Source organism: Trachinotus anak, unplaced genomic scaffold, assembly GCF_046630095.1.
Source record: "Trachinotus anak isolate AG129_WGS33_773 ecotype Australia unplaced genomic scaffold, CSIRO_AGI_Tana_v1 ptg000028l, whole genome shotgun sequence".
Taxonomy (NCBI): domain Eukaryota; kingdom Metazoa; phylum Chordata; class Actinopteri; order Carangiformes; family Carangidae; genus Trachinotus; species Trachinotus anak.
The window spans coordinates 7,086,627-7,113,789 of record NW_027273879.1 but is presented as its reverse complement, the minus strand read 5'-3'; the positions used below and the strand labels follow the sequence as shown (position 1 = coordinate 7,113,789).

The window sequence follows — 27,163 nt, the reverse complement described above, 5'->3', positions numbered from 1 at the left end:
AAAGCAATGCCTCAATATAAACACTACCTATAAAAAAGGTTTGGCCACTGATCTCTCAGTCACAGAAGAAAAAACTCATTATGTACATTGCACTTACCATTTTCCTCTGTGGTGCTACTTTTAATTTCACTGCTAGAGGAGCCATTGGTCTTTAGGGTCCCATAAAGGTTGATGCCACTATTTAAGGAGGAAGACTCTACAGATGGACTGACCTCCCTGTTCCTTTGCCACTGTGTTATGGCGGTGAACAAGGTAGCCGCAAGAGGAACTGCTACCATTACACAACACGCAAACCTACAGGAGAAAAGGTATCACTATTAGAGGAAGAGTGACTTGTTAACTTTTTGAAAGAGGAATACAGAGTATCCTGAGATGAAGTTCAATAAATGTAAAGAGACACTTCTCCAGCTCAGTTTACAGTTGAAATCATACTGACAGGCAGGTGATATCTGACGCATCTGGGGAAACTGTGCTGGACAAACAGCGGTTCGTGATCATCTCCTGAGTGGATTGATTGACCAGGATGGAAGGTAAAGGAGGAATGAGGGATGTCTGGCCAAACTGAAGTCTCCCTGTTGAAAAAGCAGAACAAGTCACAATTAAAACAAAACAAACATTGGCCTGAAAGAATTAAGGGTAATAAGATTTCAAAATCACTGACCGTACAGCACCAGCATTTCCACATCCTCTTCCCTACAGGAGTCAGGAACACAAATACCCACAAAGTACTGGACTGTTTCCTATGATTGATACATGATTGAAACACTTCAAGATCAAAATCAAGACTTTCTCACTTTGTAGCCAGCTGTCAGGAAAACATTTGATCTGTTCATAATTACAGTGTTTTGCTGTTACCTGCTGGAGAAACACCTGGCAGTACTGTCCAGAGAAGGTGGGGCCGTGGGCAGAGCGACACTGCTGCAGCGAGCCAGGCTGGTTGACATTTCCTCCTTCAACATCGCTACCCATCTTTCCAAATGCATCATACACTGGTAGTACATACAAATACACACATGTAAAGGCAATTTTTTTGCAAGGAACAAACAGTATTTGAATCAAACACCCTCTACGTTGCCTTTGGATTAAAAAAAAAAAAAGAGTCGGAATGTGTTTTTTCATCTTAAAACGAATTTTCAACATTTTGGTAGAGCAGTTTTAACATTTCTTTACTCAGCTGGCCTGCATTTATAAATATAGGATGAACAGCAAAGCCTTGTCTGTGGAGGGCAGCACTGCGTTACAGTATACAGCCAAGTTCATTACAAGAAGCTAAAACTCCTTCACCAAAATAGCTACCACTTTAATTCTAACAGAAAGATATGAAGGATTTTCTTTGCCATAAAACGGACTAGTTGTCGCGGCCATTTCCCATGTTTTAATGGAGTTGCTAACGTCAGCAAGCCCCCGTGGTCAAAAACGGCGTTGCATCCTTCCGGAAACCGCAGGTGAGATCAGCACACTTTGGTTACAAAGTGCTCAACAAACAGACGCGGTTACTATCATAGCTGCATAGTTCTGTGAGTGGCCAAGGAGCTGGAAAAGAAGCTCTGAATGAAAATGTGCAGCTAGCCCCACTCTGGCCTCGCAACAAACAGCGTGGCGTTAATATTTCAACAAAACAAATGTTTGTAATGTTTCTTCCGGTTTTTTTTTTTTTATTATTTTTTTTATTTGTTTCTTTTTTTTCTGCAACTAGCAAGCTAGCAGTGAGCACAGGTGCTGGCGCTGCAAGCAAGCAAGTAAACAAACAAACAAACAAACAAACAGACAAACAGACAAACAAACCCAAATGACCATCAGCATAAAGTGCAGCGGGGACTGAGGACTGCGCCTCTATGAAGAAAAGAAGACGTCATTTACTGTAAGTCGGATGAACTTCTCTCTCTGCTCTTTGCTCGGGGCCTCCCCCTCCTCCTCCCCCTTTCATATGTTTGCACGTCTGTTTCTGTAATTTCTTCCTATGTGGTTGATGCAATGCGGCTCGTTTTATGTACCTCCCTCATTTACCTGCACACTGAAGCTGCTGTGTTCCTGCGCTGTCACGGTGCCTGGGACAAAGCCTGCAGGGGCTCTGAGTAATTTGCAATTTCTCTTGTTTTGCATTTTTATCTCGGTCAGTCACTTCTGACTGTCTGTGTTTGATGTCTGATGGTTTCTCAGGAGAATTTGTTTGTTCCTGTTAAAACTATGCTGTTTACTAAAACTAATGCTAATCCTATAACTAATAAGAACATTTATTTTCAAACTTCTTTCATACGTACGTTTCTTCTCAGTGTTTTAGAAATAAAAAAGAGAAAAGCAAATATTTAAACAGCAGTTGAAATATTTTACATTTTAAAAGTGGGATAATGTAAAATAATACAGTTAAAAAAGTAAATATTAAAAAATAAAATTGTATTTAAAAACATTACTAATAGAAAATATATGTTAACAGAAACAGCAGCAATTAAGATATCCGTAACCACTTTTTCTGTCACCATCATAATCATTGTAATACTTTAAATATCCTGGGTACAGTTAGCATTGACAAGTAACTGCAATACTAGAGGTTATTTTTATAGGCATACACCAAACATCAGTTTTGCTATTGATATCATGATGGAGAGACTGATTGGCCTAGATGGCTAGGAGTCCAGTATTTGATACAATCATTGATTCTTTTGATGTGTGCATAAATCTGTTGTCTAAAAATGTACAAACTTAATATTATGTTTGTTGTATTCGACCACACTACTGCAAACCTCGCATTGTCCTATTTAATGATACATTTTTTAAAAATGGCCTCTTTGACTTGGCTTCTTTGAGTGTCTCCCAATGCTTTAGACTACTAAATGTACCAGTTCAATGCCCCAGACGAACGTCCAGAAGAAAAAGCCTCTCAAAAGGCAGCAACACTTACTGCGAACAGCATATTCCTTTGGTCTCTCCTGACTTATTTCCCGGAGGAAAGTGTTGAAATCCTCTTCACATCTTTGAGATACAGCCAAGGCTGTTTTATTTTCCAGTGCTAAACTACACCCTGCAAACAGACAGAACATCACACAACTCAGGGCCATTTCAGGACTGACCGCATGTTTTAGTAGAGAAGTGTTTAAATAACATGGGAGGGGACAAGTCATCATCAATAAGCCAACGTGAAATCATCTTCCACAGCCTAAATTGAAAAACTGTTTTTGCGACTGTGCGTTGTCCTCACCTGGCCTTCTTCATCAGGTGAGAACAGGATTGGGTTACACGAAGATGCAAAGACATGGATCCAGGCTTTGTAATTGTGTCACCATGCAAAATCAACTTAATTAGAGTGTAAGCATGGCAACACTTAAAATAAAAGCCAGTGTAGGTTTGTAGTAGTACAGTGCCTTGAAAAAGTATTCATACGCCTTGAACTTTTTCACATTTTGCCACCTTACAACCACAAACTTAAATATTTTTTAATTGAGATTTTATTTATTTGATAAACCAACACAAAGTAGCACATAATTGTAAATTGGAACAGAAATGCTACATGACTGTAAGGTCACAAAATGTGAAAAAATTCAAGGGGTATGAATACTTTTTCAAGGCACTGTAACTCCAGATGTTTTACCATACGTACATTTATTGTTAATGATGTTATCATATATAGATGCAAACTTTTATTTTGAATAGCCTTAAATAACCACAGAGACTGCTCCATCCTGGTTTGGTCTGTTGCTGGTAATTTTTTCTGGACAGGAATAGACAACTCATCTAAAAAAATTAAAAAAAAAACTACAAATTTACCACCATTACATTACCCTACTGAATTTTATTGTTACTAGAGCCATTTATCTCAAGTTACAATGAAGAAAGAAACACAGAAGACAGTCCAATAACTGAAATAAATCAACTCTGGCCACTAGAGGGAGAGCTTGTCCTAAAAACTTACACAGCAGCATGACTTTACCAGGTTACACTGTGGGAAATAATCTGCACAAATGTAGTGTGATGCAGTTATGGTCAAATCAATTATAATATTTAAGCTCATGCTAGAAAGAGGAGATAACCATTTCAACATTAGATCGACTGTGCGTGAGTCATTTTACTTCACAGTGTGAACATAACAGTTTGTGAGGTTTTCCCCGTATAGCATCATAATAACAGAGCAAAAAGGTAGAAGTTTTATTATTGTTGGAACTTTTTCTTTTGCCTTTTTGTTGGAGTGAAAATATGCAAAAAAAAAAACAAACAAAAAGAAAAATATGTTGTAGAGGAAATGTATTGCCTGGATTATGTTCACTGTTTTTGCCCAGAACAGGAAGTGTTCACACTGAATTTGTATCACGGCAGTCGGGTGTTAGAGGGTTGGTGTTCAGGACCAGTAGAGACCGTGACCTAAACTACTAGTTACTAGGACTAAACTAAAACTTTAGATACACATTCATTGGTTGATTTTTGGCAACTTGTGGGCGTAGTACAAACTGTAAACACAACCCTGACATAATATCACCTTATAAGGTTGATATGGTTCACATGGCAAAGCAGTTGCCTGTTTACACATCCTGGGTACAGGTTTATTGATTTATAGACTGAAGTTATTCACAATGGACATCAGAGATAATGATATCCATGGATAGTGTGAGTCCCACTGAATAAAATATGTGTCTCACGTCTGTGTGCACAGATCTGTCTGCTGTTTGGTGCTGGGCAGGTAGCGTAGAGTGATTTTTATCAGAGCTTTTTTGGGTCAGTGAGAGCAGTGGAAGTGAATCAAAACAATAAAGCTGTGAGCAGTAAAACCGAAATAATGAGCTGAAAGGGGTGATAACTTTCTTTGGGTTCATCGCTATGAGCATTCCCTTTCACATGACATGTAGTCATGTGATGCACCGTTACTATAAAATTACTGCAGCTTTAAGATTAGGGAAGAATTTTGGTTTTGGTTAAATATTTAAATCGCAAATCCCTCCCATGTTTCAGTTCAAATATTGACTAATACAGTATTTAATTAGCCATGATGATCGTTTAAGCTCAACTAGATGCAAAGCAAGACCATGTCGATCCTGCTTTAGTTGCCTGGGGAAAACACATTTTCTGATGCTTTTATGAAAGATATTTACTTATTGATAAGAAATGGAATTTGGGGGGAGTAATGTTCGTTTAAATATTTTTCTTGCAAATTAGTAATATGAAAAAAGGCTTGGTATTTAGTGTTTGGTTAAATGTAGGTGAAATTTAATATTACTCATAAAATTACTGCTGTCATTCAAAAGAGAGGGCTTTGTGAAAGCCTATTTGTTCATATGAAACTAATACTATTTAGTACGTTGCAGGGCAATTTCATCTCAATACACCCATTATCAAAATCCAACATTTAGACCTCACAGTAATAATGCATAAATATGAATGATCACAAGACAATTTCTGATATATTTCCATAGAGAAGAGCTGATGTCGTATGTGCAGTTGACATCAGATCTTGTCCCTGGCAGGTTCCATCATTTATTGACATTAAGAACAGCTTTGTACACAAGCAATCAGAAATGTCTAAAAACAGCAGCAGCAGCAGCAGCAGCGGCAAGACACATTCTAATCAACAAACAATTCACAGACTGATTCTCACATGCAGTTTAACAGCGCGAGACAGTCTTATTGTCAGAGTAGAAAAATTACTGTTCAAAAATGAATGACGATGGGTTTTGGAGATGCTTGGAATAAAGAAAGTGATGGAAAACAATCTGTATTCTCACTTAAAGTGAGAATACAGATTGAAAGTTATGTTCATTTACATGAACTGGTTGTCGGAAATAAAAAAATTTGTCTCACAGCCAAGTTTACATTCGAAGAGGTTTTTCTTCAGTTTAGATGTTTTTATCAACGTAATACTGTCTGTGAACATTCATTATGATTTCAATATAGATCAAAGAACCACAGACTGAAGAAATGTAGAAAGGAAACAAAAAGACAAAAACTGATAATGTTGACATTAGTTATGAAATACAGGATCATTAGAATTTTATTTTTATTGTGTTCTAATGACAGATGAACTATACTATAAAGAAGACTGCAGTTAAAAGAGAGACAAGTGCTTTGTATCTTATATTTTAAATATTTAGGTAAATAAGTTGTAATCTAAAAGAGCTGCCATTTATAGTACATTAAGACAGGAATGAAACATCAACATACAAAGTTTCACAGCCTTTTACAAAATACATTTTTAAAAGCAAATTAAAATTTGGCCCATATGGTTGTCTTTAAAAGACCCTAACCCTGTTTCTGATATATAATGCTTGACATATTCATCCACAAAACCGAGCTTTAAACTCTTTAAATTGTTGTATGTGCATTTGATATGTAAATGATAATAACTTGACATGGTAATATGGAAATGCAGCTGAAGATAGGCTTTATCTTTAAGTGATTGTCCTGAAATCTTCTGATATTCCATGTAATTGTAGCTCAAAACTGTAGAGATTTAGTTGTAGGATCAATTGTTTTAGGGTGTAAAATTAGAAGGAGACCAGGGTTTTATTGTTGAAGCCAAAAAGTGCTCAAAGAGAAATATTACTTATCCATGAAATAAAAAAAAAATAAAACTGAAAGAATAAAGAATGCTCAATGCCACTTCCACTCAACTTTTAAGATGAAATTGAACACCTCAGCTAGATCTGACATTTACTGGGGAAACCTCAGTCTCCCAAAGTTTTCTACCAGACATTCATTGGACATTAGCAGCATTAAGAATTCAGAACACTGCTGACTGAATGAGGAATAACATTACATATATCCATACATCATCTAATCCTAGTGAGAAGACAACAGTGGAAACAGTTGAAAATAAAAAGCTCTTCCATAAAAAAAGATCTATTCAAGGAACTATAGAAACATCTATGTGTGTACAAAAAAGCATCTTGTTCCATTTAAGACAGTGAATTTGACATATATTACATATTTTTGTGTGTATGTTTTATACATGTTGTCGTGTGCTACATGTACATTACGTATATACAGCATAACCACAGCCAATTGAGATACTGTACGATGTCTGCAACAATTTAACAAACTGTTTAAGTGTAAAACAACAGTGTTGCTTTAGATGGAAATGTTAAAAAGAGAGTTCTTCTCACTTCTCAGCCGCGCTCAGTCTCTTTGACTTTATGAACGCCATCCCATGTGTCCTCATGTGAGTATTCAGGTTTCCCTCTGTTTCAAACATCTTCCCACACACTTTGCATTTGGTATTTGGTGTTCCATCATTGTTCTCGTCTGTAACGTCCATCTGGTTCTCCCTTTGACTCTCATCGTCATCCTTGCCCCGTCCGTTGTATCGGGCGAGACCCTGCGGCTCCTTCAGCCGGTGGACAATAAAGAGATGTCGGGCCAGCGAGCGGTGGGAGGTGTAGCACAGGCCGCACTCCTGACACTGGTAGGACGAGCCATCGGACTTGTGCTGGGGAATGTGTTTGTGGAAAGCAGCGATGTCCTCAGTGGTGAAACCGCAGACGGCACACTTGTGAACTTTGAGGATGTTCACCTTGAGCCTCTTCAAAGGCTGTGAGTCTGAGCCCCTGGAGTTCAAACCCGGAGACCCCTCATCCTCTTCTGGCTTCCTTTTCGGGCTGGGGGTCTGTAGAGGTGGATGAGAGGAGACGTGAAATACACTTCTTGTAAAATTATTCAAAGCCTTATACTTCTGATAAATGACTGTTAGTTATAGTTAAGCAAATTTGTGCCATCATACCGTTTCCTTGTCAGGTAAAGCCTCCATAAGATCAGAGTTGACAGTCTTCCCTTGTGGGTCTTTGACTCCATGCATCAGCTGAATGTGCTGATCCAGCAGCACTCTTTTAGTGAATGGCTGACTGAGAGCTGGACAGTGCCTATCAAAGTACAATAAAATAACAATAATCCCTTACAAGCAGAGTTAGCTTTCTATTATTTTACAATAAAAAAAATGTAGATACATTTTTCATTTTTATTAAAGGTTGTTATATTTCCACTTTGGATTGTAAGCTATGGAAGTATACTAGTTAGGTAAAGTGTAAGAGTTTATCTGCACATCAGGGGATTTAGCTGCATTGTTTAGTTGTATGTCTCTTGTTCGTCTGACAGAACAGGTACTCTCACATGACAATCAATCGCGCTGCTGCTGCTCTGCTATACCTACAGTGTAATTGCAGCTGCTGCACAATCTTGGTGAACACTGGCAACCAGACAGCCAATGTATTTTTAAAGATGAGGTGAATGGGGAGGGGGCTTTCAGCAGCAGGGGCCTTTCTAGCGTGTTTGCTGCAGATTTGTCCAAATCGGCCACTATAGTGTCAAAGAGCAATAGCAACTCCTGTACAGACAAGAGCACGACTCGTACAGTTACAGGCTACACATTAGTTGTTTGCGCAGTGTTCAGATTTGCACTGGGAACATGCTTAGCTCTCAAGGATCAGTGGGTCTACTCACGGGCAGGTGTAGACCTTCCTCAACCCCTTGTGTTTGAGACGGTTGTGTCTACAGAGACTGTGGGAGGAGCTGAAGGACTTGTCGCATTGTCGACATGGGTGCTTCTTCAAGATCTGCAATATGAGTGGGAGAATGCATAAGATACCAAAAAAGAAAATGCTTCAACAACATCAACTTTCTAAAGCTAGAATTGTGCTTCTCCAGGCTCCACATAGGTGAATGAACACCAGCGTGGCTTAAATACATTTGTGTGACAGTTTCTTTTATTTGTGTATATGTTAAGTTTGTTTTTGTCTCCAGTTCATGTGAGAAATTGAAAACTTCCTTATGAGAATGGAGTCAAATATTCACTTTGCCATGTTCGCGCCTCATATGGGCCACAAAGACCTCCCTGGAACTGAAGAGGGTATTGCAGTCTCCACACGTATATCCTGAGCTGGGTGGGTTCTTGAGATCGGCTGAGCAGTTACTGTTGGTTTTCTTCAGTGGTGAGGGTGGAGGTTTCTTTTCTCCCTTGTCCTGACTATTGACGTTTCCTCCATCCTTGTTGTTATTATTGCTCTGGCTGTTGCTGTTGGTATTGTTGGAATTAGTGGGCTTGGTGCTGAGAGGAAGGTTGATGCCCAGGTTTGGTGGACCCTCGATGGTCTTCAGGGTTCCGTGGATGGCCTGGAAAGGGTATGCAGATTGAGTTATAATTATGAATTTGTAATGTGAAATATTAAAAATATCTAGACTGAACTAAGTAGTCTAACTCAAAGGACTGGCTTTGAAAATTGTATTAAAAATAGTATTGTTATGTACACACAGCATGATGTTTTATTTCAGACTCATTAAACTAGGCTGGGATGCATAAAAAGTGGATTATTATGAATCATGCCTAAAATAACTGCTTTTTATGCATACTTTGATATGGTCCAACATGAGCTGTTTCTGTGCGTAGTGCATGGAGCAGTCGGGGCATTTGAACACTGAAACTTTATGATTGACAACGTGCTGGTCGAAGTGGGTGTAGAGCAGGGACTGCAGAGTGAACACAGTATCACACATGGAGCACTTATAGATCATCCTGAAAGACAGAAGAAGACAGTGTCCTTAAAAATTGTGCAATGTTGGATGTTAAACATTCGACTGCAGTTGTATTCTTGCACCTAAAGATATGAACAAATAATTAAACATATTGAAATAGATGTTTCAGTTCAGTTTGACATTAGATGAATTCAACTTTAGGCTTGAGGCACAACCATGGCCAAACCCAGTGGTGCAAGAACACCTGCTGCTAAACACTTGAGTCGTCAGTAGGGCTGATGATGGACAGTATGTAAGTCAGTGAAAGGTTGCCATGTGGAAAAAACAAACCAATGTTAAGCCACTGTGTCTAACACCCACAAATCCTGCTACTGATGAAGCAGCGAGGATGAGAAATGAATTGGACATGGGTATTGGCTTACAATGGTGTGCTCCTGTGTGAAAGGAAGTGCAAGTGTGGGGTTGGACTCTTCTTGAGGAAAGAGCTTGTGTATTCTGCATATTATGTATATTTTGTATATCGTGTACTGTAAATTTTATTTTTATTTAAACATTTATAGATTTTAATATAGCATTGAACTCAGTTTTGAGTACTTAAAATACATACTTATAACAATAATTGTGATATACTTTTACTGAATGCTGTCTTTAATCTTACATAAAACTAAAACATTTTATATAAATTATAAGTATGTAAAGACCTACTTGGCCTCTCCTGCCTTCACTCCTGGATGCTGTGTATATGCATGGGAGTGTGTGCCTGGCGCAGACTTGAAGGCCATAGGGCAGAGAGGACATTTATAGAAGATCTCACTGTGAGTGCTCTGGACGTGGGACTTTAGAGTTGCAACATCAGCGAAGATCACACTACAGTGTGTACAGCTGGAGGGAGAAGGAATGGAGACAGAGGACAGAAGGAGAAAAGGTTAGACTATAATGAGATTTTAGATTAGCACAAATCAGTTTAACTCATTCCTCTTTTTTAAAAAAATATATTTCAAAGTTAAAATTCACCATGTTTTGCAAGCATGTGGGATGCAATGTCACATTTTTGAATTTATTATTGATATGCAGAGACAGCCTTCATTTCATAGAATTTTGATAGACAAGACTTATAATTGAACTATAATTGGTCAGATACTGAGTATTCCGTTTTTAATGGGTTTTACATTGAGTGACTCCACATAGAAATTGTGACCATTTTCCCCATAAATTTCATTGTGAATGATGTCACTTGAGGTGAAATGGCATTGTCAAGCTGAAGCAAAGATAATGTACTAATAAGTGTAATTAAAAATGACATTGTAAATGGCACTTTGAGAGACATTTAAGTCAGTGTATAACCACTTACCAGAGAAGAACACTTCTCAATGGTAAATACTGTGAACTTGTTTTTCAGATATTTATATCCAAAAAAAGAGTCTTAAAGTCTTAACAGAAAAAACAGTACAGAAATTAAAGTTGAATGTATTTTCTCTAAAACTTTGGGAACTATATATTACAGAACATGAGAAAGCTAAAATGCATATTAATAATGTTATGAACTTAATTAAGGTGGACTGACCGGTAACCGACTCTCCGGGTGTAATGCAGGCAGTTCTTGGTGACATGTGATTGAAAGTGGACAGATCGGCAGCTGGCACCACACTCGGGGCAGATATAAGGAGACTTGTGCTGGTGGATTCGCTGATGTGACAGAAAACTGCACTGATTTGGGAGAAGCATTTGGCAGATAGTGCACGTTTTCTATGGGCACAGGAAAGAGAAGATAAAAAATATCAGCTGTGCTTTAACATGGCACTGAAATGATTGCATCCTGAGGGGTTACCCTATTTTACATGAAGGATCGTATTATCCATTCCTCAAAACAGTAAAGGGTCAGGTCAACCAATTCACAAACACTTTTTCTCACATTCATCTTGTCATGTTACCTGTGTGACAGCATTTTATTTATTTTCCAAAGATGTGAAAAATTATATTAAACAAACTCAAAAAACATCAATATGTCTTTACATAAAGAAAATACTCATAATCGACAGACCTCATTATGAATGGTTTTCCTTTGAACTATTTTTGTTATTGAAGAAATAGTCCAAATAAAAACTATGTACTTCCGCAGTAACACTAGAAGTAAGTGATAAAGCATGTGATTCTATTATCAATATTTTTATAACAACATGCATCTCCAGCCCACGATTTTACTGTTTTGGTTCTCAGTGCTTATCTTCTGCAGCAGGCAACTATTTTCAGTGAAAAAGCTAAAAAAAAACAACTGTACACTACCTGCTCAGCACCAAACAGGAGACAGACATATTAAGTTACTAGCTGGTGAATGTAGTAGAGCATTTATCTACTAAAAAACCAAATGTTTCCCTCAGGAGTTTGTGGAGACCAAAAATAGAGCTAACAGATCATGAATAATGGACTTAAATTTGCTAGAAACAATGATTCCAAATGAATTCTTATGTTGCTTTGTAACTGCTGCATGTGTAAATAGACAACTGCCAACACTTTTTCAGTAACATCATAAAAAGATTATGCTTACATCTTGTTTCCACTGCCCCTGAGTGGCCAAAAATAAAATCAGTATTTAAGTAGTAGTTAAGTTAAATCACACTGTGTAGCAGATCTACAACACTTCATACCTCACTGTACTGTGGTAATCAATACATCTAGCAGTAGTCATATTAGAATTCTGAAAACTAAATGAAACCAAATGATGTTACAGTTCACACCATACATACATATACACACCTGCCCACTGGACTCTGGTGCCTGTTGATAGTGCATGGCTAGCGAGCTGTCGTCCTGGAACATTTCATTACACTCCAGGCATTTTAGGCTGTGCCTGCAGAGCTTTGATGCATCGTCCTCCAAGGGCATAGCTGCCACAAGAGGAGCACTGCATGGAGCTGAAATCACTGCAGTTTGGGAACCACTGACAGCACCTTTGCCTGGGATTTGACTTGTAGGTGCCTGGGTTTGGGAAACAGAGGTGGTACTGGTCATGTGTGGTGGGCCTGATGATGATGATGATGATGATGACGATGATGTGGTTATCATCTGGTCTGCAGGGATGGGCTTTAGGATTAGATGTGAACACTGCATGACAACTCCTTTGTCCTTGTGGCCCCTGGCATGAGACAAAAGGCTGCATTTATTGTAGAACACTAGACTTTTGGTACAGTGGTTGCAGGTGACCTCGATTCGCACACTGCGACGTTCATAGTGCTGTGCCAGGCTCTTCTCAAGAGCAAATGAATCTCCACACTCCAGGCACTTGTATCCACGTGAGGGTAGAGAGATACAGGCTGAGGTTGGTGGAGAGAGGTTCGGGACGTATACAGGGACAGGATTTATGCTGCTCAATACTTTATTGAAAGCGTCCACCACAGAGCTTTGAGAGCTAGTGAACACTTGAACCCTAGAGACTTTCTTTGAGACCTGGCCAGTGAGAATTGTCTGCTGTTTGACTTGTGATTGTTGCTGGCTATGTTTGGAGGAGGACAGGGCCTGTTGGAGATCACAGGCAGCGGAGGATACAGTCTGAGGCAGAAGGTTGAGGTTACTAAGATGAACTGTCTTTGGCACAAGTTTTGCATTGGCCAGACTGGAGGCAGGCACCATGACAGTCTGTTGTTGGATGGCATTAGCAGCTTTCAAGATAGCACTGCTGGCACTTTGCACTGATGCAGCAGGGATGACTGTTGCTTTGACTGTGGTGTTGTTAGCCAGCTTGAGGTTGATGACTTGCGAACCAGCTGTCTTGACTGCAGAGACCGGCAGGAAAGCTGTCGCTACAGGTTTAATAGTCATTTGCTTGGTTATTTCAATTGAAGGGCCTCCAGTGGTGGCTACAACTGTTGTTGTCAAAGAGGGCTTTGTGGGAGATGACAAAATTGCACTGGTGGTTGCCGTGATAGATGGGCTATTCTCTCCTTTTTTCAGACCCTCAGGATCAAACTCTGGGAGAACTCGGGTGACAGTTCGCTTGATCTGTCCAGATGAGGTCTTGATTGTTTTAATCCTGACTTTTGGAATGACTGGGGTGGTGTCTGTGCTTGATGCAGGGGAACCTTTGCTGCTACCCTCACTGGTGACACTAGAGGGGCTGTCTTGTGGTCTTGTTAGCAGCCTTTTTGCAAACTCTAGGGCTGACTCGTTCTCCTGTGGCTTCTCTGGAGCTCTGGGATTTTCATGGGCTTTGATGGATTCTTTCTGTGTTGTAGGAGAATCCAAAACACTCACGTCTGTAGCACTAGCCTTTTTTGCACTGAGGGCTGCTATGGCTGCTATACAGGATGAAAGTTTTGCAGAGGACTTGACTTTGACCTGGGGGATACTGGACACATTAACAGGCCCCGATGTATTTTCAGCCTCCCTGCACTCCTGACCTTGAGACTTGAAGACAGTTTCCTTGAGTTCCTCTTTGGGTAAACTTGACTGAGGGGAATCCTTAGTCTTGGAACCTCCCAGTGTGCCATTATTATTGTTGTTGTTTTGATCATGTTCTTGGTCTCTGTTTGCTCTAGGCTTAGACAAATTGTTCACTGATATCAGAGATTTTGGATTCTGGTCCTCTCTCTTAGTAGTGGACCTAAAGAATGACTGACCAACCTGCTTGTCCATGGGGTCATCAACCTCAATTTTATCATCTTCATCAAACTCTTCAGCACTGGAGATGGGGCTGAACTGATTGAAGGTAGATGATTGGTTGTTAACTGGCTGCCCTTGATCCCTGGGACCTTTCCATCCGTTCTTGGTGTAAGAACCAGGTGGTATGCCAGGCAAGAAACCATTTTGAAGTCCATTGCAAGTACCAACAGAATTGGGTTGAGGATGAGAGTGAAATTGTCCATCCTTGTCTGATATGGCTCCACCATGTTCACTATTGTCTGTGTTTCGGATATTCTTGACAATGACACTAACACCAACGTCGTGTCCTGTTGCTGAGGGATGGTGGGCCTCGTCTTCATTTGTAGTCACCCCACCACTGGGTTGCTTGAGCTGTCCATCATGTTCATCATGGGGGCCAGATTCAATAGCGGCTTTTGGATCCACCATGTCGGGGATGTCGAAGGCCGCCAGAAGGTCATCAAAGTCTGGCGTCTTCATATCTCCCATGGTCCTGCTCCTGTTTTGATGAAGAGATCACCTGGGGAGCACAGTTTTCCGAATAATTAGTAAAATAACATAACTAAATTCATATCTACTTCAATCAACTTTATATAATGCTATGATGAGCTCTTTAACATGCTGGACAAGGTTTCACATTTTGGAATGAAACTCTTCATACTGTCTTGTCAATAGTTACATTTGTATCAGATAATTGTAAATTAATTTCAATATTGCATAATTATGTAGAGAGGAAAAACATAACTGAATGTGATCATATTTATTATTGTAGCTGCAACAGATATTGTCTTTTATGGCATAATAACAGAAGAGACAAAAATTGGTGTGATGTATTTCTGTTCGGCACAACAGGTCACAGATTGACACGGTATACTAATACAGCTGATCGCTTGTGTTTTGGTGTTTTGGTGCTAAATATGCTTAGTCGTTTTCATGGTAATCTGTTTATTATTATTTGACACAAAAACTAATAATAGTTTTGGATTATATGACCCATAGTTTCCATGATGGAAAGCGCCATGTTGTGTAATAAACAGATAACCATGCTGACAAATATCATCCTGAAACCAGTAATGGTCCCAAATCAGGTCTTTTCTTTTAGTGATGGATGGCAGAGCAGAAATTGGTGCTATTTTGCAGGGCAATTCTTTGTAATGCTCTCCAAATTTAGAAGCACATTTATCAACACTGAATTCATCAAGATATGCACAATAAAGACTAAGGCCATTGCAGTATAATCCTGTTCATGAGTATTTCAACAGATTGTGGCATGGGGCCATGAGGGCAGTAATGCAGAAATCTGTAATCCATAGGGAAATCACAAATTGTGGATGTTAAAAGAATAAAAAAACCAAGTCTGAGCCGATAAAGGAAATAAAATAGAATAATATTCAAATTTTAGAATTGAATTTCTGGGATGCTTTGATGGGGGCGATGGATACTGCTGATTCCAGTCAGTAAAAGTAATTGATAGCATTCATCTTTACTAATCTAAAGACTGTTGACTGTAATAGAAACAGCTGTTCAACACATTTCTTAAAGCACTGATTACATGAGGCAGTTTATAAAAGAATAATTACAGTGTTCAGCCCTGTACTATTGGATTCTGTTTGCAGCATGATGCAATACATGTACCTACTACTCAAATATTGTTGTCAGTGTTGCCAAGCTTGGCCAAAGAGCAATACATCTATTGTCTGTGTAATTGATGTGGCATTAAAGACAATATTTACTAGATTATAGTCAGGATATAACATTTTCCTCCTGTCAGGAATGACCAGTAATAGATTTTGACACATCCAATTGACGATTAGTGCAATACACTCATTTATGGCTCTATATGCAATGCCATATGTGCAATGGAAGGGTAAAGGTATGTGATGAGTCATATTTTTCTATCCTTATTAATCTATTTTATTGTTTGAAAATGTCACAAAAATACAAAATAGTATGGATGTTGTTTCACAGACAACAGACTCTTCTTTGTCATCAATGGAAAAGATTTTAGCTGTACATTCATTTTCAGTCTGTGTTATTTCCCTTATGATAATACAATAGAGCACAATAAAAGATCAACTTAACTGACTTTAACAAAGGGTACAGGAAAGGGATAGTGGCACCCTTTCTTTCATTTATTGTTGTTTGCGAAGAAGCCACGGAATTCACTATATATCTATCTATCTATCTATCTATCTATCTATCTATCTATCTATCTATCTATATATATATATATATATATTCCCCCCTATATTCTGTGAAAAACAGTATCACCTGTTGTGAATTAGGGAACATTATTCAGTCAAGCTTTAGTTTTGTAGTTTCATTTGTCACTACAGTACAGCCTGTGAAAAACCTCGTCTGCCATGACTTAGTCACTGCTTTCTGGTGCTTGATGTTTCGTTAGCAGACTGAGCTGAGTGCTCGCTCCTCCTCCCTCTTCAGAGCGAACTGTGCATCACGCAGATGCAAAGCTCCTGAAAGAATGAGTCCAGCTGATGTATATTATGTACATACAAGCACGTAGAATTAGACCTGTTTCTCCCACATTTGTCCTTACATCAGGTGACTTCATTGAGTGTCTTCAGAGAGAAACACCAAAGAGCCACATGCTGGTCCTCATGGGGGGTAGATGTGACATTTTGATGACATTAAATGTGGGTAATCAGCAAAGCATTTTCCCTCTTCAGTCACTACATGCTCAGCATTGCCATAATTATGACAAATCAAATGGGGAGAAACAAAACAGTATGCCAGTGTGCTAATGAAATACATTTGACTGAAGAGTTCCTCCTCTTGAATATATATTTTCTAATATATAATCAGATGAATGACGGGATCAATAGAGTATAGAAGATAAGTGTGCTTGCAATTTGAGTAATTTTACTATTAGTGGACTGGCACTTGTCTGCTGGTTTGGGAGTGAATATAGCATGTAAACAATGCTTTCGCTGAAGGCAATATAAAGTATAAATATCAACATGATGACAGAAGAAAAGGCTTTTGATAAGGCGATATTGAAAAGATCTAAAGATGATCATGCTTTCAAGAAGCACAAGTTTATGTTTATTCATCAGGAACAACCAATGGTCACAGAACATGTTCTGGTTAGTCACTGCTATAAGGAAAATGTCATAGTTTTATAAGAAACACTTTGCTTTCAGTGGGTTATTTTATATATATTACATAGTGAGCACTGCAAAAACCATATGATGGGACTGAAATATCTGTATGTATTAATGGTGTTGGGGACAAAAGACACACATGGAGCTGTGCTGCTTATACGTGCAGTTAAATCATTGCTGCTCTTTGATCCAAATGCATGGCAACCACATCTGCTCATAAACAGAACCAAATCCTCTAGCCTCAGCCTAGGTTTCAAAATGCAACCATTCTCGATCCAGATGATAGGAGTGGTAAAATGAGGGAGTAAGCATTAAAATATGATAGAGAGAGGGAGAAATGTTAGAGAGAGAGAGCAGACGAGAAATGCAGTGAGGGGGAAAAAATGGCTGCTGAGCTGTGTGTAGCTGCAGCAGAGAGAGAAAGGCCTGGTGGAAAGAGGAGCTAGTCACAGCCATGACAGCCAGAATAGCCTGACGTAGGAAGTAAATGAAGGTTAAAGACAGACAAATATGAAAAATACACAACACAGAACCCCCTCTCAGCAACAGCAGTTTAATACACATGCGTTGTTATCACCTGAAATCCACACTCTGTGTAAAAGACTACTACAATCTCAGTAAAGAGAATGGAAAATAACAATTGTGGAAACATGCAAGTGAATCAGCCACTCCTCACCCTCTTTCCTCCGTCCCTCTCCAGCCACTAGCCAAACCTTCTTTACTTCCTTCCTTCCATCCTGCAACAAACACAGTCACAACACTACTAACCCACAAAAAGCCATCCACCCCACCCTGCCTGGAAAAAAAGTCCAGTTTCTTTTCCAACCAGGCAAAGGCCCAGAATACAGGGTCAGGTTACATCCATGGGTCTGGTGAGTGCTGGTGGTCCTGGTAAGGATCCTCCTTAGTCATTCTCTGCACCACTAGCAGCACACAGACATGCAAACAGACAGATAGATCATGCTCCTGCATATGTGTGTGTGTGTGTGTGTGTGTGTGTGTGTGTGTGTGTGTGTGTGTGTGTGTGTGTGTGTGAGGCAGGCTCTAGGCTTCAGATTCATAGACTCCTAGCCAGCCACGTCCCCCTGCCCTCGTCCCTTCCCAAATCTTCCCAAGCTGCGTAGCACACCAACATCCAGCCAGCAGCGAGCAGCAGCAGTAGCAGCAGCAGGGTCTGTCCCTGTGCCATGGTAGCCAGTGGCTGAGCTGTGAAGGGCTGCCATGGAGTAGCCTGGGCTATCTCTATCCCTCAGTGGAGCACAGAGACAGCATTGTTCCTGTCAGCCCTCCGTCTGCCTCAAACCGGTTTCAGCTGGTTCCGGTCACCCAACATAAAGCCCTGTGCTGCAATACGGCCTCAGAAACACACAGGCAGAAGCACTGTAACCACCTCCCAAGAAATACTGCGACATTTTTGACCAAACCACATGTATATTGTCATATAGATGAAGTGAAACAATAACACATATTTTATAGACAGAAGGAGATGTGGTGTAAGGAGATTCCTGTGTCTAATCGCCTGCACTGCCATAAAATTAGTCCACAAAAATACATCAATGCACAACAACAATGCACAAACAGATGATGTTTGGGTGAGCACAGTTACATTCACACAAATAAAATAACAGGGGACAGTAAATAAAATGACAAAAACAACACCATGTAAACAAGAAATATATATTACATGGTGTAAAATTTGAAAAGAAATAAGGTTAAAATCATGTGCAAAATGATCACTGATGATAACAGCAACTTAATACATTTAAAAGAAGAAGAAAGTGTAGGTAACCATGATGGTAGGAGAAGCTCAATCTGGTGCCATGGCCTGTTTCTCAACCAGAGCCCCCAGTGCTTTCACCTCAGACACGCTGGTAGTCTTTCTGAAAACTAAAAACTTTCATGCAGCCCCCAGCAGCATTACACCCAGCACTGTGACATAGAGACAAGGAATGTAAAAACTCAACACAGACAATCTGAAATAGGCAAACACAGGCCATTCATGCACCTCCCTCCCCAGATTTCCATCAAACACATGCCACCCCTACCCCACATATGCCGCCACAGAGACACACATAAACATAAACATGCGCGTTCATGCATATATAGAGGTAAATGTGGCATACCCTTGTCAGATTTTTTTCCACTCTCAGAGATATTCAGGAAAAAAAAAAGTCTTCCTGTGGAGGCCTCAGCACCTGCCTTTACTCAACCCCAACCATTCCAGCCCCCATCCTCCTCCTCCCCTCCCCCCTCTTCCCACTCTCCTTCACTGGGTCAGTCCTAGATTTTAGTCCCAGTCCAGGCCTCGTTTTTTTCCTGAAGCCCCCGCCACCACCATGGCCGTGCATGAAGGGACGGCTGGAGAAAGGGGGCAGTGTTCAGCAGGCGAATCAGGCCTTTTGTCTCTGTCTGTGCAGGGGGGGTGAGGGGACTCTCCACTCTGGCTCTGGAGCAGCAGCAGCAGCTGGTGCAGAGACAGAAGAGAGAGAGAGGGAGATGGAGACAGAGGGAGGTGGGGGAGATGTAGAGGAAGAAAAAGGAAATGAGTGGGAGAAGAATATTATCAAGGCTTGCATATGTACACTGTGCTCATATCTTATGCCTGTGCTATTGCAAAACCATATCATTGAGTGGAAAATGTTAGCCTGGGATTGTGCTGATAAACTAGTCTCGATCCTACACCTTTTTCTTCAGGGATACATTTTTTTAAAATTTTAATAACATCATATATAAATAGCTGAGGCCTCTGTTTAGGCCCTGTGCATCTGCATGCTGCGTATGCCAAGGTCACAGAGTCTTGTGTCTTGTGTCTTATAATCTTGTAAACACCCATACATATTTAGTATGGGGAAGCGATGCAAAAGCAACTGTACACATACTGTAATGCCATCAATTTCTCATAAACATTAAACATATTTAAACCATTTCATGCAAATTTCACACCTGCAAACATGATTCCTAATCTGATTTTTCATGTAGCCCACACAGCAGAGACGCAGAAAACTGACACATCAGTAACAACATAATAAAATAGTAAAAAGGTTTCTTCACATTACAGTACATGTTATAGATGCTAAACAAAACACGATCAAATCAAGTATTTCATAACCTACCTGGGAGACTGCAGAGAGAGGCTTTCAGCAGAATAAGGCTGTCTCTCTTTGGCCTGCTACCAGTCCTTGATACATCTGGCAGACCTATCAAAGGCAGCCATGAATGCTGCAGCATAAACTAATTAGCCTGCATTATGTTAAGAACCATGCCAGATTTATTCATCAGACAACACAAATGCATTTTATACACTGCAAGGCAGTGGGAGATGTGCATATATATCATTAAAGGCCCTTATGGTGCCTCCTGCCTCTCTACAGTGTGATAGATTCAGAGAGTAGGCTGAGGTTGCCGTGCTCCCCACCCCTAACAGACACACAGTCACATGACGTCACTCTGCCTCCATTCATGTCGCCTATAAGCTACAAAAGGGGACCTGCTATAAGCTTGCCATCCCATTTTCCTGAAATTCCAGAATTTCCTGCATAAGATTAGCATGTTTGTTTTATCACTGGAGAGCTTCGCTTTCTTCTAAAGCTTCTAAAGGAACGTGATGAATGTGGTTCAGATAGTCCTGTCTTGTTATATACAGTACATTTATTCCAGTCACTTAGATCAAGCAATGATGGAATGTCATGGTATAGTATTAGTAGTATTATAAGTCCAGACCTAAAATGTTTAGTATTTTGTGGCCCTATAAAAACTAATATTATCTTCATAATGTCCTGTAACCCTAAAATTTAGTGTAAGAATTAATTGCTTAACTTATACCTTTTAATTATCTTACCAGCTTTTGGGAGGGCCCAGACCACTTTTTATTAATTCAGTATCAGTGGAACCTAATGCTGTGCAGCCAAACATTTTAAATTGTGACAGAGATCCCCAAGTCCACATTAGGGAAATGTGTGTTTAAATAATGTCCAACACAGCTACAGCATTTACAGCAACAAAAACTTGAGTTTTGGGTTTGAAAATTTCATTCATGTAGCTTCAGTGAGGAGCTGGAACAAGCTACTGCAGAGTATAAATGTGAAGCCTACTCCCAGATGATGATGAATAAGATGATTTCCCCTACTTTGAAAGGGAATGGGGAAACTGAATTTTAAGAGGTTAAATAATTTGGATTGAGTTGACGTTTAAAAACCTGTTTGTAACACATAGATTAATCATTTATTACTGCTTCTCTGTCTCCTGTGTAACAATTTAAAAGTAAAGCGATATGTTTCTTTAAATCCCAGTTCTACTTTCGAGGTCTCTGACTAGACTGGATTTAGTCAAAACTGTGACGAACAGCAATGATCTCATAATGTCAAACTGTCCATTATAATTGACACTCCCTTGCTGAAAGGCCTCCCACAAATGGCTCATTTTTGCTTTTCAGAAAGACAATATTATTACAGTCATGACACCACAGTCAGAGCACTTAATGTATCATATGACATTTGAAAAGAATGAATAGTGTGAATGGAAAACGGAATGGGTGACATTTTGACAGCTCAAAAACAGAAAGATTTTCAGCATAACATCACTTACTGTGTTGTACATGAAATAAGTCAAATTAGTGTGACAAAACTTGTAACAATACAATAATTATATTATGTGCTAATATAAGTAATACGTGTTCAATAGAGATAATAATAGTGCAGTGTATTCATAATATCTATTAATAAATTCTAAACATAATCTATAAATGTCACTAAAATTGATAGTTTCATGCTTCTAAGTATGTTTCACAAATGTAATACAATTCTTAAAACTGAGGTGACGGATGCAGCTTTCATCACAGCACAGGACTCATCATAAAAAAAAACAACAACAAAAAAAAAACAAAAACACATTGACTAAGTTCTACCTAAAGTCACCCCACAGTGCCACCTGGTGTCTCTAGTCCCAATAAATGAAGTTAAGAGTTAAAAAAAGGATTTTACAGTTGGAATTATTTTATCAAAGTGTTGTCCATTCTTGTATTTGAAATGACTTTTAATTGCTTTTTGAAGTTATACACATACCAATATGTGAAGAACAGTTTTCTTACTCGAATAAAGTTATAAAACCTTCACAGCTCACTTTGTGCACTCAAAAGTTATAATTACCAGGCTCTATATGCAAAATGCTGAATTACGCAGCTGACCATGCTTATTCAAACTTTCAAACCAATTAGATTTGGTTTAATTATGTGGCCTGAAGTGATTGCAATGGTCTCTAGTGCAGGTGATGAAAGTCGGGCAATCAGTCAAGAGTGGCTGTTAACAGTAAAAACTCCTTAGCCTCTCAGTATGTGGTAGCTCAAAGTTCATACCTTCACTGTGTAGTATGCTTGAGATTTTTGAAGCCTTGATCTTTTTTAAGTTAATGTTAGAAGAGAGTGGTCCATTTCAACAATATCTACCAAAATAACCCTGTTAGGATAATACACTTTCAAAACAACCTCTTTATTAGTAGTTTCATCTTGATTTTAACAAATGAACTCAATACAGAATCTTGTATTTCAGTGATAACGTTTACATATTCCTTGTATTTAGTGGTTTCTTAAGACATTTTCTTGGTACACGATCATGTGCAGGACCTTGTTGTCTCATATTAACATAAAGCAACAAATATTTCAGATGGCACTGTTCTTTGCTTCCTACCTGTTGCTGCCCTTTGACCATAGGTGACTCATCCTATTTTGTTAAGGTCAGCCTTGGATGAGGATCTGATATGTTATGAGCCAGAGATACTCTCTAATATCCTGCAGGGATGTGTTTGGGGTTGTGACCTGACAATACCCAGAGGAAACCTCCAACCTTTTCAACACAAAATGTTACGTACCTGCAAATGCACACAGTCGAGGGCATGGACTCCTTATCTGTCCCCATCTATTCTTTTCCTGTAGCAATCTGTACGTCAACACTGTCATGAAAAGGATCAGTCAAGTATGAGAATTTCACACAGGCACATGCGTGGGCACCTCACTGTGTTTGTGGACTGCTTAATTCAAACTGTTGACCTTTCCAGAGGGTTCAGTACACTGTAATAAGCTGTACCGATAAATGATGTAGGCCATACACAACAAGTTGACATATGCTGCTTTGTCAAATTCTTGTAAGTGAGCACACAGCAGGTGTTGTCTGCAGCAAAGCTATTCATCATCGTGATTCATGGCATCTTGTTTGACTTGTGTTCCTTTTACATTTTTAAAAAAATCTGCGTCACTTCTTCTGTTCTGAAAACAAGGTGATATTTAGAAAGTTGCAAGTGAATACATTTTATCTGCAACAACAGACAACGTCACAGATTGCTTAAAGAAAATAAAAATAAAAACAGAAGCAACAGAAGTAGGTTAAAAAGAAGGTTAGGATGTCCTTCAGGTGTTGTGGTTTCAAGTCTGTTTACCATTTGAATTAAACACTCATTGGATAAATTTAGGCTATAGCCACTGGTGGAAAATAACTCGGTCCATTAATTTTTGTACTGTACACAACTCTAGTTCCTACTCCTTACTTTGCAGCTAAAGATTATACATCGTTAACAACCTGGCAACATGTTAATTCATCAGTAATATAATCTCATAATATAATGTATAGTAATATTCTTAAAGAGGCCATTTTACATGATTTTACATTTACTTTAATACATTTAATTTGAAATGAATGAGACTTTTACATGTACAAATATGTTCATACATGGTGGTACCAGTGGTGGGAAGTAGCTTAGTACATTTATTGAAACACTGTACTTAAGTACAGATCTGAAGTACTTAGTTGAGAATTTACCATTCAGTTCTACATACACCTCTATGCCACTACATTTCAGAGGCAAATATGGCATTTATTACATCATTACCTGACGGCTTTGATTAAGATATTACATGCAAAGGACATTAAAATGTAAATTCATCAGAAAAATATAACTTCCATTTATATAAACTTCCATTATATATAAAATATATATAAAATATATATAATTCTAACATTTTATACGTAGGCTACTTGTATTTGTGTAAGATTTGGAATGAACTGAAAGGACTTACAAGAGACATATTTTTTAAAGGTAAAGATTGAAGCTTATAGATGTAGTACCTCTCACTTACACCGAGGTCTCCTTCTGGACTGCAGCCTTTGTCCCTCACTTAGAAGTTGCTTTGGAGAAAAGCGTCTGCCAAATAAGTAAAGGTAAATATGAATGGAAATGAAAAGTAAAATGGAAAGCAGCAGGATCCTACATGTCCCATAATGCAACCAATAGCATCTGGTCATGAGACATTCCTTGCCTGCTAAATGTGTAGTTTGTAACAATTTTTTTTTGTTGTTGTTAAAGTTATTAAGGCAATGCGAGCTAAGCTCCACAGGGCACGGGGCAAAGTGTTTTCACATTCTCTGTAGTACTAACCAGGACTAGTGAATTCATGTATAAACTGCATATGTGAAGAAAACTTGTACGAAGAGGCTTCACGGGGAGCGCTGCGAAATCTGATGAATTGCTCAAGTGATGTCACTTGAGTCAGTGTCGGGTTGGTTTGAAGATTACAAGCATCAAACTGAAAAATATCTGGTGGTGTGTCAGCTCATCAGATCAATGTAGCCCTCTGCTTATCTCTCCTTGAGGTTAGAGGCTTGAGGCTATACATTAGCTGCTACTAGCATAATACACCTGAATCTCAGACACAGCTGTTTTTGGCTTTGTGGGTAATGTAGGCAGCAGGTTTTGGTTTTGACAAAGAGGGTTTATAAAATATTGAAAGTTAGCTCCACTTCAACCAGCTTCAACATTAAAATGCGTCTAAAATGTCTCAGAAATAATAATTCCATTATAGTAGGCTACTGTGAAAGGGGCCGTTTTGCATGATCAATACCTTTCATTTTATGTGGGCTGCATTTCACAGGAAACACATCACTTAATAAAGCACGATTTCAAATGAAGGGCTTTACTTGTAACAGAGTATTTTTACATTGCAGTGGGACTACTTGAGTAAATAATCTGAACACTTCTTCCACCACTGTTTTTCCCCATTATGCATTATGTTGAGGCGGAAGCAATTACTCACACGTCCCGTCCATCGTGGTGAAATGACGTTGACACCTGCTGAGGTCGCCCTGCAATCTCTGGACAAACAATAGCGCGCAATAATAATTACTGGCTACAGATGATAACTTGTCACCATCACTTTCTCATCCTGATACCGGCACTTTTAAAAACACCCGCTGACGTGCAGCTGTATCAGCGGGGGGGCGCTTAACTTTCCCTACTAGTCGCCTCTGTCAAAGGCATCGGGAGTGCAACTTCAGCGAGTCTGCAGCTGGACGCGCTCTTCTCTCTCGCACTCTGCGGTGTCGGTTCACAGAAATTAAAAAAAAAAAAAAAAAAAAAAAAAATCGACTATGGTTGAGATCTTCTAAAGTTAGGCGAAGCTGATTAACTGCATCCAAGGATTAATATAGCGTTGTTTAGAGCTGACATTTATCTCTGATAACATGGGCGGAGTGTGCTTGTGCGACTCACGGACTTGCAGACCAGTGTGGCCGGTTCTGATGATTCTGGCCGCGGCGCCCTGTGTGGTGCACTGCTCGGAGAGTCCGGCGGCAGCTGCTGGGAAAATGTACCCCCGCGGCAACCACTGGGCAGTGGGTAAGAAAAACTTTGCACAAGATAACGAGACTCTTTGACTTAATTGATCATTTCATTGGTCTGATGTAATTAGAAATATGCATCACGACAAGTGCTAATATCTGAGGCAAATCAAGTTCAGTATTTTAGCCTAAAACTTGTCTATATTTTAGAAACCCAAATTCTGTAGGCTTTACAGGACTGTTACTAGTAAATATTTGCTCACTAATAATAATTATAGTTGTACATTGATACATTTATTTGAAATTGGTGATGATGACAATAATAACAACAATAATATTGATATTAATGTGAATATTAATGTTAATAATAAGAAGAAGGACAATATGCATTGATCTTCATGTCCTGTGTGTCAGCTCTTTTTTTTTTTTTTTTTTAATATAATAGATATCCATTTATTTTTTCTCAGCTTTACCAGTCTGGTCAATGAAAGAAAGATAAATTAAATTACAGTAAATTGAATTAAATTGAATTAAGCTAATGTGACCCTCTTCTAGACAGGAAAGCTGTTTCATGGGAAAAAATATACTGACTACACTGCATTAGACAGTTTTCCAACCAACTAGCCTTGATATGTAGTGAAAATGTGAACTTATGTGGTGAAATGTGATATTACAGATAAGTGCCGGGAATAATGTTCATTAACCAAAACGTAGCTGATCAGACTGACCAAACATAGATCGGTCTTCATGCGTCTCTGTCCAACTTCCCAGGTCATTTGATGGGAAAGAAGAGCATTGAGAGCCTGGAAGAAGTACAGGAGACAAACCCTGACAGTGACTACCTCACACCCCCAGAAGCAGCTGGGGTCACAGAGCTGGACCGATATGAGCGTCTGATGGAGGCTCTGGTGCAACAAAAGAACCTAAAACAGACGAAGCCACAAACTGCAGACAGGCTGCTTCGACTGCGCAGCGGCTGGAGAGAAGAGGACAGAGACAAATATCTCAGAGAGGTCAGTCTGTGGATTTCACCTCCTTATTTATGTGTCTGTTAGTCCTGTTATGTTATGGTTACATGTCTTTCTCCATTTCATCCCTGCATTATAGATGTCAGACCTGCTTCTCCTGGCTTTGAAACTGCAAGGCAATGACTCCACCTGACGGCAAGAAGGGTTCTGTTTCAGAAACAGTCATCATTATCTACTAAACATGTGCCCTGTAATCACATAGCAACACTGAAGTTTTTCTGCTGTAAGAAAATGCTGGAAACCCAATAGAAGTTTATTTTATCAGATTTCTAATATGTATATCATGCAGCAGTTTGGCTACAGACTGACCTGAAAACTTTATGTTACATAAGCC

General features: G+C 39.3%; 3 protein-coding genes across 5 annotated transcripts in view; 1 reads left to right on the top strand and 2 right to left on the bottom strand.

The window, feature by feature from the left end:
• Positions 1–3,071, bottom strand: part of oacyl (O-acyltransferase like) — a 6,495-nt gene extending 3,424 nt beyond the window's left edge. Inside the window, exons 1-5 of one of the 2 annotated variants that reach the window (XM_071465501.1) lie at positions 2,900–3,071; positions 856–989; positions 662–740; positions 437–572; positions 98–294 (exon numbers count right to left, since the gene is read on the bottom strand). In XM_071465501.1, the coding sequence (XP_071321602.1) occupies positions 98–294; positions 437–572; positions 662–740; positions 856–989; positions 2,900–3,056 (703 nt within the window). In that variant the 5' untranslated portion in view covers positions 3,057–3,071. The remainder of the gene's footprint in view (positions 1–97; positions 295–436; positions 573–661; positions 741–855; positions 990–2,899) is intronic. The other variant, XM_071465502.1, reaches the window with a different exon arrangement.
• Positions 1,001–27,163, top strand: grp (gastrin-releasing peptide). Of its 2 annotated transcripts, XM_071465509.1 has the most exons (4): positions 1,001–1,861; positions 25,744–25,859; positions 26,573–26,814; positions 26,909–27,163. In XM_071465509.1, exons 1-4 carry the CDS (start codon positions 1,836–1,838, stop codon positions 26,960–26,962), a joined length of 438 nt encoding a protein of 145 aa, XP_071321610.1. In that variant the 5' UTR covers positions 1,001–1,835; the 3' UTR covers positions 26,963–27,163. The 2 variants fall into 2 exon arrangements, with proteins under 2 accessions (XP_071321610.1, XP_071321609.1); XM_071465508.1 differs by lacking the exon at positions 1,001–1,861 and having other exon boundaries at positions 25,476–25,859.
• On the bottom strand, positions 5,445–21,832 carry znf532 (zinc finger protein 532). Its single transcript, XM_071465489.1, has 9 exons — positions 17,878–21,832; positions 12,199–14,599; positions 11,009–11,190; positions 10,150–10,326; positions 9,322–9,484; positions 8,767–9,084; positions 8,416–8,528; positions 7,700–7,838; positions 5,445–7,585 (listed from the first exon to the last, which is right to left on the bottom strand). Exons 2-9 carry the CDS (start codon positions 14,566–14,568, stop codon positions 7,082–7,084), a joined length of 3,966 nt encoding a protein of 1,321 aa, XP_071321590.1. The 5' UTR covers positions 14,569–14,599; positions 17,878–21,832; the 3' UTR covers positions 5,445–7,081.

Bases quoted from the DNA above. Each gene is read 5' to 3' on its own strand.
- grp (XM_071465508.1), top strand. From the start codon at position 25,706: ATGGGCGGAGTGTGCTTGTGCGACTCACGGACTTGCAGACCAGTGTGG. The intron at 25,860-26,572 runs GTAAGAAAAACT...CCAACTTCCCAG, and splicing joins CGGCAACCACTGGGCAGTGG to GTCATTTGATGGGAAAGAAG. The intron at 26,815-26,908 runs GTCAGTCTGTGG...CCTGCATTATAG, and splicing joins GAGACAAATATCTCAGAGAG to ATGTCAGACCTGCTTCTCCT.
- znf532 (XM_071465489.1), bottom strand. From the start codon at position 14,568: ATGGGAGATATGAAGACGCCAGACTTTGATGACCTTCTGGCGGCCTTC. The intron at 7,839-8,415 runs GTGAGTAGACCC...GTACTTTGATAG, and splicing joins AGGAAGGTCTACACCTGCCC to GCACTGTCCAGCTCTCAGTC. The intron at 7,586-7,699 runs GTATGATGGCAC...CCACCTCTACAG, and splicing joins CTTTACCTGACAAGGAAACG to ACCCCCAGCCCGAAAAGGAA.